We start from the raw sequence: 14,215 nt of genomic DNA, 5'->3' as shown, positions 1-14,215 counted from the left end.
GCAGCTTACCAAATATTTCTCTTTCTTTTTTTCATTTACATTAGATTGCATTAGTCCAGAATATTGTTGAATTTTCCCACAAATTCATTTCTACTTGTTCCTTTGTCATCATTTTCATATCATATAACTGTCACCAAGCTGTTCCATCTACACCTACAATAGCCTAGGTAGCATCAATTCAAATTTTATCACATAACTTTTAATTCATAATTTAATGTATACTTTCACCTCCTTGGATTTGTTCATCAATTCCATTTCATGAGATTAAGCCATGTCTGATCAAACCCCAGAGATGAGACATTGACATGAAGAGTCATTGTCAGGTATTGATACTGAGTTCTAACACTTTTTGTTGATGGGATCAACTGAGAGTTGCTTTTTTTTTAAAGTATAAACTGGGTTCTCGTCCATAATAATTAATGCAGCATTACACATTCTTTGCTCAGTGTAAGAACAGAATTAGTCAGCTTAAGCATGTTATGTCTAATAGGTCAAATCTGTTCATGCTATTCTATGCATTTTGGGATTTCTAATCTAGAGATTGCCTTGCAAGTCAACATCCTGCTGTGCATATCCTACCAGCAAGGAGATACATAGAGTATTCTGTCACAGGCTTGCAGACCAGAAATAAGATCAAGTTTGTATCAAGTTGCAGGTGAAGTGTAGCAGGCAGGGGCTGTGTAAATTGAGGCTTAACGAGATCCTAGAAATAGGATTGTAGTCTGCCAAAGTGTATGAGAAGAAGAAACAAAACAACCCTATGCAATTTATGGTAATATAAAACCTGCTCTTAAAGGCACAACTAAGTCTGAAATAGAAGGGACAGAGAATTTAATGTGAAATATCATGCACGTATCTAATGGTCCCAATACAATTCATATTAGGAATACATCTAAGTGTTCCTAAGTGAGATTATTGTAAACTTTTCAATTTTAATGATTCAAAATAGATTTCCATTAGAAGATGTATACAAAGAGAGAAAGTTAGAAGCCCAATAGTTCTTTTTCTTCTTCCCTCTTTTCTTTTTCTTGGAATTTTAATCCTTGATACGTTTGCTTTATCTATTTATTCCTTTTATTAATGTGTGTGTGTGTGTGTGTGTGTGTGTGGATGGATGGACAGACAAATAGATTCAACACAATGGAATCCTTAACACAATAATCAGCTGAAAAATGTAACCTTTATTATATAATAAATACTTTTACGCAGTCTTCAGTGTAGTTTTATTTTTAATGTTATACTCAACTCTGGATGGAACATCAGATCAGTTTTCTGATTGTAATATTGACATCCTAAATTATAATTAATATTGATGGAATATTTTTGCCTTTTTCTATTTCCTACATACTAAGTTATCTCAATAACAATGTCAATAGTTTTTCAATTAATATTGCATAAGGCTCATTGTATTAAAACAATCCAATACAATGTAGTAAAATTTATAACAATATAATAAAAAGGAGAAAACAACAAACTTCTCAGCATCTGATCCAGGCTAATAATTAAATGCTATATTTTTTTTAGAGATCATTTCTGCTCATCAAGACACTTTAAGAAAGCATTCAGGTCTGTAGAGAATCTATCTTAATCTGTGCTGTAGAATCCAGATTCCATAAATGCCGTTACCAGGTTTTCTCTGGCAAATATACACTTTGCTTCTATAAGAGCATGCTTGAAAAAATAAAATCCTTTCTGATGTCACATTGATTTTTAAAGCATAGGGAGAATGAAAGAGTAGTTCTAAGGCTATGCTGATGTTCAAAGACATTTTTAAAGCCATGATGCTGCTTGTTTGCTTCTTTTTTTTTGCTGGAATTTAGTGGAATGAGATAATAAGCTTCTCACCGTTTTCAGGGAAACCTCTTCACCACAGCATAGAAGCATCAGATCCCATCCTCTCTGCCTGGAGAAAATCTCAGATTTGTTAACCTCTGTACCCTTTGTCAGGATAAGGGTGTTCTTTTTTATAGTTTTCACTGTATGCCTGTTTATATTATACTTATGTTTTTTCAATCATTATTAATCAAAAAGACAAGCCATATTAGATCTGTGACCGTATGTGAGAGGATAGGCCAGGCCTTTGGTGCAATGACATTCATGTAATAAGTGTAGTCCCTTATGTAGTTCTAGCATTCTGAAACTAAACTGCCTTCAGTTATGCTTCTTTTCCTGTTGTATCTGGAGGATTACTTTGATGGCTCATGGCTGCTATTGGCAATGTATGGCCTTTTGTAATCTAAAATATTTATATTTAATACTTTGTTCTTAAGTAGGTGTTACCCACATCATTATTGTTTCTGCAAAATTTCTTGGAACTTTAAATAAAATGGTGGTTATTTTCTAATGTACAACATTGAAAATTCATTCTTCAGATTTCTACTGAGCTCTATGTAATTGCAATATATGTTAAATTGCCAGGAAATTGATAAATGAATGTAAAGAAATTCTGTGAAGGATGGAAGTAGCCCTCGATTTACGACTATTCATTTAGTGACTGTTTGAAGTTATAACAGCTCTGAAAAAAACTGACTTAAACTAGTCCTTGGACTTATGACTCAAGCAATATTCCCACGGTCACATGATCACAATTCGGCCACTTGGCAACCAACATGTATTTACAAAGCCTGCAACATCCTGGGTCATGTGATCGCTATTTGTGACCTTTGCAACCGACTTCCAACAAGAAAAGTCAATGAGGGAAGCCAGATTCACTTAACAACTGCATATTAAATACCATGGCAAAAGTCAAAAAATCAGCTGTGACTCACCTTGATTCTGGTCCCAATTGTGATTCTAAGTCAAGGACTACCTGTACTTAAATTGAAAAAAAAGTATATTTTTTTAAAGTAATAAATTGTGCAAATTCTTTTTTTTAAATACTTTTTGCCAAATGCCCTCACACTCATTTACAATAGGTAACTTTTTACCTTGTTGAATTTACCTGCTTGCTTATTTAAATACTTTTGGTTTCTAGGCAAGATAAGAATTTTTTGAAAAGAAATGTACACTGGGAAAGCCAAACTTCTCCATGTGATGTTTTATTTTTCAATGTAAGATTCCTTAACCTCACTAAAAGGAATAATAAGGAATCTTTTTACCCTAAATGGGTAAAAGGGGAAGCAGACGTACTTGGTTCTCAAGAACAGACCAAGAAGTAAGAAAGGGAATGAACCAGCTGTGCAAAAAATGAGACCCATGAAGACATGAAAAAGTGTTGTGAACACCTGAGTGCAATGTTGTAGTCTATATATGTATATTTCTATCTATCTGGGCAACCAAATCAACAATGTCATCATTTTTCCCCTATCCTTTTTCTTCCAGTCCTTTTCATGATTTTGTGTATTTTAGAATATAACCTTGATAGGAAATTTTGTTAAATTTTATTTATTTAAAGAATTTGTTAGACTGCCCCACTTACAGTTTGTGACCCTGGACATAGTACATCAATAAAAGTGCAAACTAATAAAATACAGTCAGTGCATAGTTGAGGCTGGGCATAATAAATCTGGGAGTTTGTTGGATTGACTGTTGAGATAAACATGCTTTAAAATAAGTAAAATAAATAATGACCATGTGGTCTGCTTTTAACGAGGAAGCCTATCTGCATTTTTTTTTACTAATTATTCAGACAACTGGCTTATTCTTCACTAAATTGATGCCAATTTATTTAGAGAAACTTTGAGTTGAGAATGGGAAAAATGTAAATGCCTACATAGATCTTTAAGGAACTAATACATTAACTAGTGGAAGTAGGTTATAAGTAAAAGAGCAAAACATTTCCAAGTTGCCTTCCAAGTAACTATCTTATAATACCACCTGGTGTTGAAGAGAGTAATAGCAGTACAATATTTTCCACTTTTGTAGTAGCTGATCACATAAGTTTGAGATGTTAAATACTCTCTTTCAGATGAGCTCTTTAGTGGCTGGCTTAATTTTTTTTTTTTTTTTGCATTTATATCCCACCCTTCTCTGAAGACTCAGGGCGGCTTACACTATGTTAAGCAATAGTCTTCATCCATTTGTATATTATATACAAAGTCAATTTATTGCCCCCAACAATCTGGGTCCTCATTTTACCTACCTTATAAAGGATGGAAGGCTGAGTCAACCTTGGGCCTGGTGGGACTTGAACCTGCAGTAATTGCAAGCAGCTGTGTTAATAACAGACTGTCTTAGCAGTCTGAGCCACCAGAGGCCTTTCTTCAGGTAGCTGATATTTACTGGAAATGTTCAGTCAAGGAATGGTATAATTCCTTCTGATACTTGACTCATGGAAATAGATGAATGTCTGCAATTAGCAATGTCTAACTGTTGCTGCTGCTTAGTGAAAGAAGAAAGCATTCCTGAACATCTTACCTTCAGCAAAGGCGGTTGTATAAAAGTTAATACTCTACTGAGTTTAATTTATATAACAAATGGAATAGACCATTCTTCCTGAAAAAGATGTCTTTCAAATCTGTTCAGATATGTCTCTCATAACCCCCAGCCAGCATAGCTCTTGACCATATAAGAGGACTATGGCTGTAATCCACCTCGTTTTGAAGTCTTTGACAGCCTTTGTAAAGTACATTTGTATTTCATTGAAAACAACACTGGGGGGAAAACAGGTGCGTGGAATCCAGATGCAGAACTGTAGCTTATAGCATTCTTCTTCATTGTTGGCTATAATGATTGAGATGAAAAAGAGTTATGTTTAGGATCATTGGTGGAATCATCAGATCAAGTAGCTTGGCTTACTAAATAGCCATGAAATGAATAATATTATTGTCCATGTAGCAACATATACAGGTGAAACTTGAAAAATTAGAATATCGTGCAAAAGTTCATTTATTTCAGTAATGTAATTTAAAGGTGAAACTAATATATGAGATAGACTCATTACATGCAAAGCGAGATAGTTCAAGCCTTGATTTGTCATAATTTTGATGATTATGGCATCAAATGAATTTGAAAACTCCAAATTCACAATCTTAGAAAATTAGAATATTACATGAAATCAATAAAACAAGGATTGTACATAGAACAATATCGGACCACTGAAAAGTATAAGAATGCATATGTACTCAGTACTTGGTTTGGGCCTCTTTTGCATCAATTACTGCCTCAATGCAGCATGGCACGAATGCTCTCAGCCTGTGGCACTGCTGAGGTGTTATGGAAGACCAGGATGCTTCAATAGCGGCCTTCAGCTCTTCTACATTGTTCGGTCTCATGTCTCTCATCTTTCTCTTGGCAATGCCCCATAGATTTTGTATGGGGTTCAGGTCAGGCGAGTTTGCTGGCACAGTAATCCCATGGGTATTGAACCAGGTTTTGGTACTTTTGGCAGTGTGGGCAGGTGCCAAGTCCTGCTGGAAAATGAAATCAGCATCCCATAAAGCTCATCTGCGGAAGGAAGCATGAAGTGCTCCAAAATCTCCTGGTAGATGGCTGAATTGATCCTGGACTTAATGAAGCACAATGGACCAATACCAGTAGATGACATGGCTCCCCAAATCAACACAGACTGTGGAAACTTCACACTGGACTTCAAGCATCTTGCAGTGTGTGCCTCTTCATTCTTCCTCCAGACTCTGGGTCCTTGGTTTCCAAATGAGATGCAAAAGTTGCTCTTATCAGAAAAGAGGACTTTGGACCACTGAGCAACAGATCAGTTCTTTTTTTCTTTAGCCCAGGTAAGATGCTTCAGATGTTGTTTGTTGTTCAGGAGTGGCTTGACAAGAGGAATACGACATTTGAAGTCCATGTCCAGGATCCGTCTGTGTGTGGTGGCTCTTGATGCACTGACTCCAGCCTCAGTCCACTCCTTGTGAAAGTCCCCAACACTTTTGAATGGCCTTTTCCTGACAGTCCTCTCCAGGCTGCAGTCATCCCTGCTGCTTATGCACCTTTTTCTTCCACACTTTTCCCTTCCACGTAACTTTCCATTAATGTGCTTTGATACAGCACTTTGGGAACATCCAAGTATTTTTACAATTACCTTTTGAGGCTTTCCCTCCCTATGGAGGGTGTCAATGATGGTTTTCTGTGCAACTGTGAGGTCAGCAGTCTTTTCCATGGTTATGATTCCTACTGAACCAGACTGTGAGACCATTTAAAGGCTCAGGAACCCTTTGCAGGTGTTATGGCTTAATTAGCTGATTAGAGTGGGACACTCTAAGGGAAGAAAATGGTAAGTGAACACCTGTCTACCCTAGATGAGTTCAAATCACCAGGACCGGATGGATTACACCCCAAGGTTCTGAAGGAACTGGCAGACGTGATCTCAGAACCACTGAACTATATCTTTCAAAGATCCTGGAGCACAGGGGAGCTGCCAGAGGACTGGAAAAGAGCTGATGTAGTTCCCATCTTCAAAAAAGGAAAAAAAACAGATCCAGGAAACTACAGACCTATCAGCCTGACCTCAATACCGGGGAAGATTCTGGAAAAGATAATCAAGCGACGAATCACCGAACACCTAGAAGCAAACAAAGTAATAATCAAAAGCCAACATGGGTTTGTCAAAAACAGATCATGCCAGACTAATCTTACTGCATTCTTTGACAAAATGACAGAATTAGTAGACCAGAGGAATCCTGTCGATATAATTTACTTGGACTTCAGTAAAGCATTTGATAAAGTAGACTATAACCTACTACTAGATAAAGTAGAAAAATGTGGGTTAGACAGCACCACCACCAGATGGATTCATAACTGGCTGACCCAACCGCACTCAACGTGTAGTCCTCAACGGAACTACATCCACATGGAGGGAAGTATGCAGTGGAGTACCCCAAGGCTCTGTTTTAGGCCCAGTACTCTTCAGCATCTTCATCAATGACTTGGATAAGGGGATAGATGGGGAACTCATCAAATTTGCAGATGACACCAAGCTGGCAGGAATAGCCAACACTCCAGAAGATAGGCTCAAGTTACAGAAAGATCTTGACAGACTTGAAAATTGGGCGCTATCTGGCTTCTGGGTGGCGCCACCTTTCTCGCTGGGTGCTAATTTATGGCACTCCGCATTGAATATGGTAAAAGCCGGACATAACAACTGATCCCGGCTTAATTTCTCTTTCTGGTTGAAAGAGAGAGAAAGAGCAAGGGGGTGGAATTGTGGTAGATTCCCCTAGGGGCTTTGTTTTTGTAATGCAAAGTCCTGAAAGGTCGAATCCCCTTGAACCTCTCCCCCAACCTCCAGTATTCACTGCGCTCCTGAAAAAGCAGGAAAAGAGGAAGGTGTCCACTTCTGCTAGCAATTGATTTCTTTTTGTGGTTACTAAAAGCAGGCGGAACAAGCGTGAGTGAACAATTATTGGTTTGCAAGTATTTTTGATTTTCTGACTTCTACCTTTTTTTTTAAAAAAAAAGAGAAATTTCCGCCCCCCCTTCAGTTTCGTTTTAGAGAAACTGAAAGCAGAGCGATACATCAAAGGGAGCTTTGCTGTTGAATCGAAACTGAATGGAGATTTTATCTTATTGTGTTTGACTGTGGACTGTTGGATTATATTACGTTGTTTAAGTACTTTACAAGGGGATTCTCAGCAGGAACTTTGTCATGGAGGTTCTTTCAGAAGAATGGATTTGTGACTTTATACAGGACTACACAGAAAGTATGTATTTAATTATTCAAAAATACGAATTGATAAAAAATGGGGACGTTTTGGATGAGAGCTTGGAGCAAATTAACCAGTGCAATCATTCGGAAAATGGAATGCAGGAGATACAAATAAAAGTGGATAAATATGAAGATTTGATCGTGAAGAAACAAGGTGATGTAAAGAAGTTTTCTTTAAATAGTTTGGATGAACTGCCTGAATTTGTGCTACAGGAGATTGTCCCTCAAATGAAAAGACTCACAAGCTTAATGTTTCCCAAGAGTTCTCTTTTGGACTGATGGAATATCTGCAGTAATTTTGGATTCTTGGACATAAGGAATTACTAGGAAATATTGTGATTGACTTTTAAAAGGAGTAACGAAGGAAAGACAGAGATTAATGCACCAAAAAATGGCAAGAGACAAAAGTATTATTCTTGAAACAAGGTTTTTAAAATATTAATAGACAAAATATTAGTGTCCCGGAAAGACAATTTGTGAGGAATCTGGAAGAAATGGGTTGATTATATGCTTTATATCTATCATAAAAGACTAGATATTTGGATCTATACTGGATTTTGATGAGGAAGGACTAAAGTTGAATAGATATTGTAATTTTCTGTATTGAAATTTTATAAGGTGTTGCACTAAATTTTAAATAGAATATTTTCAAAAGATCTTATGTAAGAAAGACATGGGGGAAAAATTATATGGTTATAGAAGTTATAAGGGACATATTTTTTGAATTGGATTGGATTTTTATGCTTTAGTTGGTTTTAAATACTTTAGGATTAATTTGTTCTATTGATTTATATATTTTACTATTGTTAATTCTTAATTTTTATTTTTATTTTTTATTTTTTTTGAAGGATTTTGGTTATGTTAGGAGGAAGTCAGAGCTAGAGAAGGAAAATTGGTATAATAGTTTTGGGAGAAAATTTTCTTAGCATATGTTTGTTTATTTTTAACTATACCTTGTGCTTGTTCCGGGAAGCCAGGGGGGAGGGGGGAGGGTATTAGTGAAGGGAGGGGGGTTGGGGGGAAAGGGGGAAAAAATTTTTCTGTAAAACTTTTTGAATAAAAAAAAGAAAAAAGAAAATTGGGCGCTATCTAACAAAATGAAATTCAACAGTGAAAAAAGTAAGGTTCTACATTTAGGTAAAAAAACCCAAAATGCACAGGAACCATATATGTGGTACCTTGCTCAATAGTACCTGTGAGAGGGATCTTGGAGTCCTAGTGGATAACAATTTAGATATGAACCAGCAGTGTGCAGCAGCTGCTAAAAAAGCCAACACAGTTCTGGGCTGCATAAACAGAGGGATAGAATCAAGATCATGTGAAGTGTTAGTGCCACTTTATAATGCCTTGGTAAGGCCACACTTGGAATATTGCATCCAGTTTTGGTCGCCACGATGTAAAAAAGATGTTGAGACTCTAGAAAGAGTGCAGAGAAGAGCAACAAAGATGATTAGGGGACTGGAGGCTAAAAAATATGAAGAATATTTGCAGGAACTGGGTATGTCTAGTTTAATAAAAAGAAGGACTAGGGGAGACATGATAGCAGTGTTCCAATATCTCAGGGGTTGCCCCAAAGAAGAGGGAGTCGGGCTGTTCTCCAAGGCACCTGAGGGTAGAACAAGAAGCAATGGGTGGAAACTGATCAAGGAAAGAAGCAACTTAGAACTAAGGAGAAATTTCCTGATGGTTAGAACAATTAATAAGTGGAACGACTTGCCTGCAGAAATTGTGAATGCTCCAACACTGGAAATTTTTAAGAAAATGTTGGATAACCATCTGACTGAGATGGTGTAGGGTTTCCTGCCTGGGCAGGGGGTTGGACTAGAAGGCCCCCAAGGTCCCTTCCAACTCGGTTGTTATATTATATTATACTTTGAGCCTAGAATATTGAACCTTTTCACAATATTCTAATTTTCTGAGATTGTGAATTTAGGCTTTCCATGAGCTGTCAGCCTTAATTATCAAAATTATGACAAATCAAGGTTTGAACTATCTTGCTTTGCATGTAACGAGTCTATCTCATATATTAGTTTCACCTTTTAAGTTGCATTACTGAAATAAATGAACTTTTGCAAGATATTCTAATTTTTCGAGTTTTACCTGTAAATAAAAGATAAATCTATATTCTGAGGTTCTGCAGAATTCATGGTAGGAAGTCTTAGATGACAAAAGGAATTTAGACATCACAGTCTTTAATGTAAATTTTGCTGATTTTGCCTGCTATATTGAATATCCTTAAGAAGTTATTATCCTAATGCAAACAAAGAAAAAATGTGTGTTAGCTGTGCTAAAGTGCAAAGGCCTTTGCTGTAATTTGCTTCTTAGAGGTCCTAATGTAGTATTACTTGGCAGGAGAAAATAAAGTTAGAGCATTTTTTTAAATGATTGAATTAGTCTGTAGATTCTCAGTCATCCTGGTCATGGCTGTCCCAAAGGTGCTTTTTTCAGAAGGCAACTGGACTTCCTTGTTTTTTTCTTTGAAGATGTTTCACTTCTCATCCAAGAAGCTTCTTCAGCTCTGATAGGATAGTGGGGAATGGAAGGATTTATATTCCTTGCAGACAGCTGGTCATTTGCATCCTTTTAGAGGGTAGTTGAAGCACTTGGAGGTTTATCTGTGTCCTCAGAGTTACCTGAATATTGTTGAAAGTACTGTTGCTTTATCTAAGAAGCAGCATTATTGCTGACATCTCTCTTTATGCTGGCAGGAGTAGGAATTCTCAGGGGAAGGCTTACTACCACAAAGGCCTTATCAGGATCTTCAGCTAGTTCTGGCGTCAGTTCAAAGGTGCCTATTAGAGGATCAGGACTTCAGAGAACCTCTAGCATCTCTTCAGTCAGCAGCACTCAGAGCGACCAAAGCACTTACAGCAATAATTGTAAGTCAATTTTGGAGATTATTGTTTAACAACTGAATAAATCCCATCATGGTTCAGTATAACTGCTTTTTTCCTCAGCAAAAGATGGTCAATGGTAATCTCAAACGTTCAAACACCTATGTTGCAACAGCATCCAATAGCTTTAGACTTGGGTTGTCAAACTCAAGACCCAGGGGCCAGATCCAGCCCACTGGGTGCTTAGATCTGGCCCACAGGACTTCCCTGGAAACAGCAAAGGACTCTCCTGCGCTGCCTCTGCCAGTGAAAACAGAGCTTGGGAGGGCTGCAGGTGTTTTCCGTTTTCACTGGCAGAGGGTTGCAGGAGGCCATCACAGCTGAAAACTGAGCTCAGGAGCCTGTTTTCACTTGCAGAGCACTCAGGCCACCACAGGTACCCCCGACATGAGTGACGTCAAGTTGGCCATGCCCACTCTGGCCACACCCAGCCTGGCCCCCTGAGGTCAAACACAACCCTGATGTGGCCCTCAATGAAATTGAATTTGACAGCCCTGCTTTTATTTGGCCCAAATAATGTAGATCAAATTTTTCCTTCTCATTTTGTAGACTTCCTAAAAGACTATTGTTCACAAGTATTGATGAATGCTTAGAATGCCTGGCTGATACCCAGAAGGAATTAATGTTGCACAACTTTCTAATGAAAGTTATTGGGGTTTTTTATTACTGCTTTGAAATGAGTAAATGAAGCAATGTACAGATTTGCCAATGGCAAGGGTGATATGTCATATTAAAGAAAATCAAACCTGCCATATAAGGAAGAGCGATCCTGGGCTAAAATGTATGAGTTAGGGAGGCAAGCAATACTATAGCATCTGTAATGATGTCTTTTTGCTTCCCTTGCAGTTTTGAACTGCTATCCCTCCTCCCCCTCCTTTATCCAATGCTTTTTTAAAAGAACAGCCCTGCTATTTAAGTTTTGCAGCATGCCTTTCTCCTAACCACAGATTGGCCCTGAATTGACAGCCATGTTGGCTGCCTTGCCTGCCCACTGATTGGTCTGTTTACTTCAGTGCCTGAATCACCTAAGGAGGTTGTAAACAGTCTGTGCAATTCTATCCTTGCTGCTAACAAAGGAAAGCGTTTTGCTTTTTAACAAAGAAATGTCATGGTTTCCAGTTCCAGTTTAAAGATCCAACAACGGATGACCTTTTCTTAAGTCTGATTTGCTAGTTGGATTAAGCTGCTCTTGTTTCCTGCCTTGAAGCTTACTATTCTCTCTGCCTCCCACCCACCCCCGCCCACTCTCGATTGTAATTCACTAAGAGCAAGCGTGGGGAATACGCGAGGGTGAACATGGCTGCAGTCTTTCAGACGCTGAGCTTGCTTTGATCATTTTAAATGAATGTACCAGGAGGACATCGCAGTTGCACAGAAACCGACTTCTCTCCTCATATTTTCATCAATTCTACCCTCACACCACCGGCAGACTCAGGAAGCCACTACGATGTTACCTTACTGACCTTGCTAGTAGTGGGATCGTACAGCTTTTGTATCATTCCTTTGTTAGCCACATTTTCTGGCAGAAGAAGTAGGTGACCGTCCTTTTATATCTATATCCCTATACTTCCATCTGTGGATAGAAAAAAGAGGCAGCATGTCTTGCTTTTGTAAATGAAGTGAATGTATCGAATGAAATGCTTTTCCATTCTGTCTTTCTTGAAAGAAATCGTGATGGAGAAGAGAGGGAGGAATGGGTTTAATTTCTCATGAAATAATGCATGCTTGATGCATATTCTGCACTCTTTAAGAAAATCTGGAAAACACATTAGCCAAATTCATTTCCAGCTGTTGACTTTTGTGTTCCTGATGATCTTATATACCCGGTTTTTATAAGTATATTCTCCCCTCCCCCCAAAAAAACCTCTGCTCTCACCCTCTCCCTTGTCAGCATGTGCATGGCTTTGCTCAATACACTTCGGAGTTAAATAAATTGACAGGAATTCCTTCCTGTCAAGGTTTAAGCATCTTCAGTAAGATAGTTATAAATTAAAACCTAATGTATAATTTTGCATGATTGCAGATGTGCTCTTTAAAAAAAAAAAAAAGACAATCCCAGAGCAGCAGTTCTTCATTTAATATAGGCTCTGTGCTTTGTGTCATTTGCTTATAAATTGTGTGGGTCCTGTAATGTTGGTGAGCATGTTTTTATATGAGACTGTTATCTTCTTCTCCAGAACCCGCAACATTAATCAATTGTTTTGGCTTATAACTGCAGCATTTAAACTGAGGCTGTTTAACAGCTGCCATTGTCTATAGTTTGAATGGTTCCTCAGAAGTGCAAGTCTAAAGAAAATCATAGTGGAACAGTCTGGAGCAAAGGATGAAAAGAAAAAAGAAAAGTCCCTTTTGCCTTTTGCATATTTCAGAATGTTGAGTATTCAAAGTGTGATTTCTCCTTTCACAGGAATAGCCATGTAACATGAATTCTGAATATGGCAGTTGTGATTGAAATGATAAAATAATAATTACAAACTTTAAATTACCTGCAGTTGTTTAAACTATTAAATAACGGGTTACAATATTTTTGTGATCTTGGGAGTTATAGTTCATGCAGCTAAGCGAACTTTTCAACAAACTTCATTGTCCATAAAGCTTCTAAATAAATAAGTTTCCCTTGTAATATTAGTAATAGAGGAAGCATTAATCCTTCAGATTGTGAAGGTATTTGTCAGAAACACTTGGCCAATTTCAGGAACAGATGACTCTTTTCATTCTAGTTAATAAGACAGGTATTGAATAGGAAAAATGAATATATTTACTTCATTACCTGAACAACGAGAAGAAAAGAGCATCTTTCAGACAAATAAAAAAGATAGCAATCTATGTTATTAATTAGATAGTATATTTCACATCAAAATCCAAAATATTATTCTTTTTGTTGTTGTTGTTGAATAAGTCTTAACTCTGGCAACAACGTGACAAGTCCATGACTTCTATAACTAAGCTTGAACTTAGAAACAGGGGTCTCCAACTTTGGCGACTTTAAGACTTGTGGACTTCAACTGTCAGAATTCGGGAGTTGAAGTTCACAAGTCTTAAAGTTGCCAAGGTTGGAGACCTCTGGACTAGAACATAACCATTAACCATTAGACCATGCATACTTTCAAGTTAGTTTTTCTATTATTATTATTATTATTATTATTATTATTATTATTATTATTATTATTATTATTATTATTATTATTATTTACACAAAATGACAGTATACATAGCAAACGAGATAGATCACTTCCCAAGCATTTAGGACTGCGTGATGTATTGGCGAATTATGCGAGCAGATCCCAGTAAGGTGGCCTTCTGCAGCTGACCAATGGTGATCTTGTCAGCGCCAGTTGCTTTTAAGTGCTTGCCTAGATCTTTAGGCACAGCTCCCAGTGTGCCAAGTACCACTGGAACCACCTTATGCCAGAGTCTCCGTAATTCGATTCTCAAATCTTGATATCTGGTGACTTTTTCAAGTTGTTTCTCATCAATTCTGCTGTCACCAGGTATATCAATGTCGACTATCCACACTTTTTTCTTTCTTTTCCACAATTGTGATATCCGGGGTATTGTGTTCCAAAACTTTATCAGTCTTTATTCGGAAATCCCACAGTAGTAGTAGTAGTAGTAGTAGTAGTAGTAGTAGTAGTAGTAGTTGTTGTTGTTGTTGTTGTTGTTGTTATTATTATTTTGCTTTGACTCCTCATTGCCTGGACTAATTCCTACCTTTTTC

General features: G+C 37.4%; 1 protein-coding gene across 3 annotated transcripts in view; it reads left to right on the top strand.

Annotated features, from left to right (window-relative positions):
- Nucleotides 1–14,215, top strand: part of MTUS1 (microtubule associated scaffold protein 1) — a 130,760-nt gene that overhangs the window by 47,316 nt on the left and 69,229 nt on the right. The window contains exon 4 of one of the 3 annotated variants that reach the window (XM_058192595.1): nt 10,312–10,482. The exons of the other annotated variants lie outside the window; for them this stretch is intronic. Coding sequence (XP_058048578.1) covers nt 10,312–10,482 — 171 coding nt within the window. The remainder of the gene's footprint in view (nt 1–10,311; nt 10,483–14,215) is intronic. 3 annotated transcript variants of the gene reach the window in all.

This window comes from Ahaetulla prasina, chromosome 8 (assembly GCF_028640845.1).
Source record: "Ahaetulla prasina isolate Xishuangbanna chromosome 8, ASM2864084v1, whole genome shotgun sequence".
Lineage (NCBI taxonomy): Eukaryota > Metazoa > Chordata > Lepidosauria > Squamata > Colubridae > Ahaetulla > Ahaetulla prasina.
This window is presented reverse-complemented; position numbering and strand designations above follow the sequence as displayed.